The sequence below is a fragment of the Triticum urartu genome, chromosome 2 (genome assembly GCF_003073215.2).
Source record: "Triticum urartu cultivar G1812 chromosome 2, Tu2.1, whole genome shotgun sequence".
In the NCBI taxonomy this organism is placed as follows: domain Eukaryota; kingdom Viridiplantae; phylum Streptophyta; class Magnoliopsida; order Poales; family Poaceae; genus Triticum; species Triticum urartu.
In genome coordinates, this window is record NC_053023.1 from 675,516,724 (window position 1) to 675,521,654 (window position 4,931).

The window sequence follows — 4,931 nt, forward strand, 5'->3', positions numbered from 1 at the left end:
CGAGGGAGGGTGGCGGCTCGTCGCCTTGCAAGCACTGCAACGACGACGAGGTCGGTAGCTCCTCTCTCTGCCTGCAGGTGGAGGAGTGGCGCAGGGAGCAGGCGCGGACACGCGGCACCCTCTCCCGCAACGCCAGCCGCCGGCCCTGGAGCAACTTCGACAGGCTGGATCGGACCTCTCGCCCGCGCTCAAGCTTCTCCGAGTGGCGGAGCGCGCGTGGTTCGCGCGCGAAGGAGGCGATCGCCACTGGAGATGAAGCTGCAGCGATGCGGGTGGAGGCGTTGAATGAGGAGTACCAGCTCGCCATCCTCTCCAACTTACTAACGGAGCACCACCTCGGCGTCAAGATGGACGGTGGTGATGATGATGCGTATCTAGGTTTTTTTAATATTAGTGTGAACTCTGTTCAGCAATGTAATATGTGGCACGAACCGCTAGTTTAAATTATACCGTATGTGTTTGTGTTTGTTTATTAGATTTGTTTTTTCTTACCGTCCGCGGTACCGTAAATTTAGTTTATCGTAAATTTTGCAGGACGGTGGTTTGCGGGATCACTGGCCTATTAGAGCCCAACTGCTCGTAGAAAAACTCAGAGCCCAACACCATCCGCCAAGTGATAGATCCCCCGCTCTGATCCTTCCACGTGTCCACCGCGCTGTGCGAGAAGCCGGCGGAAAGCAGGAGAAGCCGCCGAGTTCATCGCCTCCTCTGCAGAGGCCGTTCCCCTTTCATTTCCTCCGCACCCACCTGCTCGGCGGCGATGGCTGCTCCCTCCGCGGCCCTCTCCATCTCCGGTGAGCCACTTCTCCGCTCCCCGCGTCTCTTTTCTCCGACCCTTGCTTCGGTACTTTCTTCATGGAAACGTATTGGCTTGAGAATCAGATGCGTGTTAATTTGGCCACCGGAACTTCTCTAGAGTTAGTAGACCAAAGAGATTTGCACCTTACTTGTTCTGTGCTAAGGACCTAGGAGTAGATGTGTTAGTTTTGGATCTGTATTGCGGCGTGGTTGCACAAACAACCGCCGCTTCTGCTACTTGCAGTCCAACTTATGGTATGGTCAGAGTAACTGAGTAACACTGTAACTGTAAGTGTGGATTTCCCGGAAGGTTATTCTTTATGTAGATAATATATGGAGATCCAATTGCTCGTATCTTATGAACTCATGGAGCGCTTGTTCTTGCCTGGTGTATAAGTGGAGCTTGGCATTTTAGTATTTTTATGCATTCTGTAGAAGTTCTTTAGTACCCAGTTGCTACTCAGTTGTTTGCTGAGAGTTTTATTTCCTTCTGTTCTGTCACAGGTGGGGCGCATACCAGTGCATTTGGATGCAAGCCGAAGAAGCTGATCTCAAACAGAAATTTCTTGCAGCTGGCAGTTCCCTCAAATTCCCAAAATGCAAATCTTTATGGAAAGTTAACCGTCTGCAGAGCAGAAAGGTCTTGCTTACAATTTGTTACTTGATTATTTATGTTCTTTTTACGGCTGAATAATTACATCTGGAGCACCAAAAGTTTTGAAGTAATCGAGCATAGGCAGCTTCTCCCAGTTTTCATCTCTGTTACATTGTCTCGTGGTAGAGAACAAGTAGCCTGGTTCATTTAGTGTTCCATAGCTCAAGCTACAGCTGAGATGACTGGTAATGATAATTCTTTGTTCATGTTCTGCTCTAGTTGCATATGAATTGAGCACCGGCACGCTGAAATGGAGCTCTAATATTTTGAATGTACAATTCATATCACTATATCATGCTGAAAATGCTTTGTGCTGTAGATAGCATGCCTACATTTTGGTGTAGACACACATGTTTTGTTGAAAGCGCTTGTTGAGATTCTTTTCAAGTAGATGTATCAGTTACCTTTTAACACAAGTGGTGGAGGTCATATTCCCCAATGGCATCTTCTTCCTGCACCTTGGGTTTGGACTGTCATCTTGACCGATGACATCTTCTGGTACTTTGGTTTTGGACAGAGCTTTGCTATGTTTTGATATCTTGTAATCATTAGAGTACCGGTATGTTTTTTTCCCGCATTCTGTATGCTTTTCTCAAATTTTATTTTCTGTGATGTGATTATGCAGTGAAGATTCTAAAGGCGGGGGAGGATTCTTGACTGGATTTCTCATAGGGGGAGCAGTCTTTGGAACACTGGGTTATGTCTTTGCTCCTCAGGTATTATCGAACCTTTGGAGTATTCTTCATTGCCACATGTGCAACCTCAGGAAGGGAATGTAAAACCATCATGCATTAATTAACAATGCTCTGCCTAGCAAATATAGAAGTCACAGCATCTAGTGTTCTACCGAAGAACAAACAAAAAGTTACGATCTCAACAAGCTCAAAGTCCACATGTAATACTACAACTCTTAACTAAGCATGATGCAAGTTACTATGTGTAGGTGGTACAGATTATTTTTTTAGTCTAGATGGTTGTTATGGTCTTGAGCGGAAGTACAGAGAAATAGGAACGTGAAGGAACAAGTCAGCACTTGTGCACTGTTGTGGCGTTTTGCACAGGCCAGGTGCGTCTCTGCCATCGCAAGAGAGAGAGGGAAGGAACATGGGTGATCCTTCCAGATCTTGCTTCCCCTATTTGATTATTCAATCTCCTCAAACACCAGGTTGCAAGTAAGAAGTAATGAACAAAAGCTAGAATCTAACTAATTTAATATATCTTGTCCTTATTCAAATCTTTGACATCCAATTCCTAGCTCTTCTTTTTGCGGGAAATCCAATTCCTAGCTTAATGGGCAAGGGAAAGGAGTCTTAGTCCTCTAGTAATGCGCATCAGTTGCTGCTTCTATCTCTGATGCCAGTCTAACGCTTGGCAGACAGGTGTATGACTGGCCCTGGCCCCATGCTACAATCTGTTATCTACTTGCCTTGTTCTATTGGCAATTTTCCACCGGGGGACTATTTGTTAAAAACTTGACCTCCTTGAGCAGATCAGCAAAACTTTAGATACATTGCTGAATGACGACGGGCAAGATGGTAAGCCTGACGAGCAAGGCGTCCAAAGTGTACCAAGGCCACGTAATGCTCAATACTATGATGAAGGTTTAGAGGTAAGGAGCCAAATGCGGTGGCAGTGTGGCACATTTCCAGACTTCTATATGTGAAAGATTAAAAGGTATTATTTTGACAACTAAATATTTGTGTATTTGTTCCAGAAAACTCGTCAGACACTGGGTGACAAGATAAGCCAACTGAACCTTGCGATTGACAAAGCTGCCGCCCGATTGAAGCGTGTCACTGGCAGTGTCGAAAAAGAGGCTGTTAAAGATGAAACCGAAGTAGAACCATTATAGAACCTTTACAGTGTTATATTTTCTGTATAATATGTAAAGTAATATTTCTTTGCAAACAAAGTGCTTTGGCTTAAGTACTCTCAAATCTACAAGTTAATGTAAAGGCTCTTCAAATGAATACTAGTAAAAACAATTTTTACATGGTCAATGCTAGTGCTGGAAGTATGAATCAATGAAATTCAGTTTTATATTTCTTCAGTGTTATTGCTTATGAGTGTTATTTTTGTTAAGTTGCTGTATGAAAACTTATAGCATTTTCACTTAACTTTGCAGATTGAAATATCAAAACTGGATGATAATGGAGTTTTGGAAGGAAACTCGAGTGAACAGGGTTTTGTGCAAGGAGAAAGTGCAACATAATGATCATATCGTGTGATTAGCAGCTTTGCCAGGTGAGTCACTGGCCCTGGAATTCATATAGTGCAGACATCTGAATCGAAAGTGTAGTCAACAATGAACCTTGTCAAACTGAAACTACAGGGAGTATTTCGTCGGGCAAACTGATGGGTGCTCTATTCAACTGACCGGCGACACCAAAAATGATTGCAAGTAGTTCGTTGGAGATTTTTTCTGTGCTCAAGCTGTATTGCTGTAGTTCTGTATGCTCTGTCATCGCCATCAGCTCCAAAAACTTTCATGAAAATTGTGTAATTTAGAACTGGTGATCTAAATAGCTGAGTGGCATACGATTCTCTCAATCTGTTGTGTACTAGTACCACTAATAATAGACAATGGTGTGTTTGGTTTAAATTTTCCTAGAAGAAATCAACTGATGGCATCGGAATGGTATCGACTAGAAATCACATTACCTTGGACATCTTTCTCGTATTAAGATGTATTGCTGCAATGCCTGCAAACTCTGTTGTTGCATGAGCTCTAAAACTTCCACTGGAATCAACATATTAGAATTGGTGACCGCAATAGCTGTGTGGCATAGGATTATCTGAATTTACTGTCTACCAGTAACCTGGGTAAAATTGCCTGAAGAATGAGAACACTGCTGAAAATTCAACATCTAGACTTCAGTATTGGTGGATTACCGATTTGGGCATGTATTAGGCAGGTTTGATGAAACTCCGGTGAAATGGACCTTAGATGAGTTGGATTCTATTTTGCATATGATTTGCAATCCTTCGTAGTTGTAGCTAGTGTTGCTCCATACATGTTGTATCTGAAATTCGGTATCCCCTATAATAAAACCGAAGTAAATCTCTGCAAGTATGTCGTTGAAATGTAATTTCACTTCATCATAGATTAAAGGAACCAAAATAAATTGAAAAATCTATTGAGTATGTTGGCTTCTAGATGGGCATCCCGAGACAGAACTCCTCGGTGTCACATCATAACTGTCGCCTAAACCCTGCCGGTGAAAAACAAAACGATGATGGAAACCAAATCTATGATCAATCGAGGCGCCGAGGCCCACATATATTATACGACATGACATATATTTTGTACTACTTTGCACCCTTTTTTTTCTTGTCCTCTCGTCGTCTCCCCTTTGGAGGCTTTGTTCAATGGCGGTTTTGTCGGGTAATCTTATGCCATTATTCATTCGATGCAAAAATGGCTCGAACTGGAAGACGAATAAAGAATCACACGTAACGAAGGAGCTAGCAAAAGGCG

The 4,931-nt window shown here is 43.1% G+C and overlaps 1 protein-coding gene across 1 annotated transcript; it reads left to right on the plus strand.

Annotated features, from left to right (window-relative positions):
- Positions 1 to 599: 599 nt before the first annotated feature.
- LOC125539649 lies at positions 600 to 4,055 on the plus strand. Its single transcript, XM_048703148.1, has 7 exons — positions 600 to 794; positions 1,303 to 1,438; positions 2,079 to 2,169; positions 2,943 to 3,062; positions 3,168 to 3,290; positions 3,579 to 3,697; positions 3,786 to 4,055. Exons 1-6 carry the CDS (start codon positions 761 to 763, stop codon positions 3,663 to 3,665), a joined length of 591 nt encoding a protein of 196 aa, XP_048559105.1. The 5' UTR covers positions 600 to 760; the 3' UTR covers positions 3,666 to 3,697; positions 3,786 to 4,055.
- The last annotated feature ends 876 nt before the right edge of the window (positions 4,056 to 4,931 follow it).

What these genes read in the sequence shown, in the direction of transcription:
- LOC125539649 (XM_048703148.1), top strand. Translation starts at nt 761, where the DNA reads ATGGCTGCTCCCTCCGCGGCCCTCTCCATCTCCG. An exon ending in CGCGGCCCTCTCCATCTCCG is followed by an intron (nt 795 to 1,302) that starts GTGAGCCACTTC and finishes GTTCTGTCACAG; the next exon opens with GTGGGGCGCATACCAGTGCA. An exon ending in ACTATGATGAAGGTTTAGAG is followed by an intron (nt 3,063 to 3,167) that starts GTAAGGAGCCAA and finishes TATTTGTTCCAG; the next exon opens with AAAACTCGTCAGACACTGGG.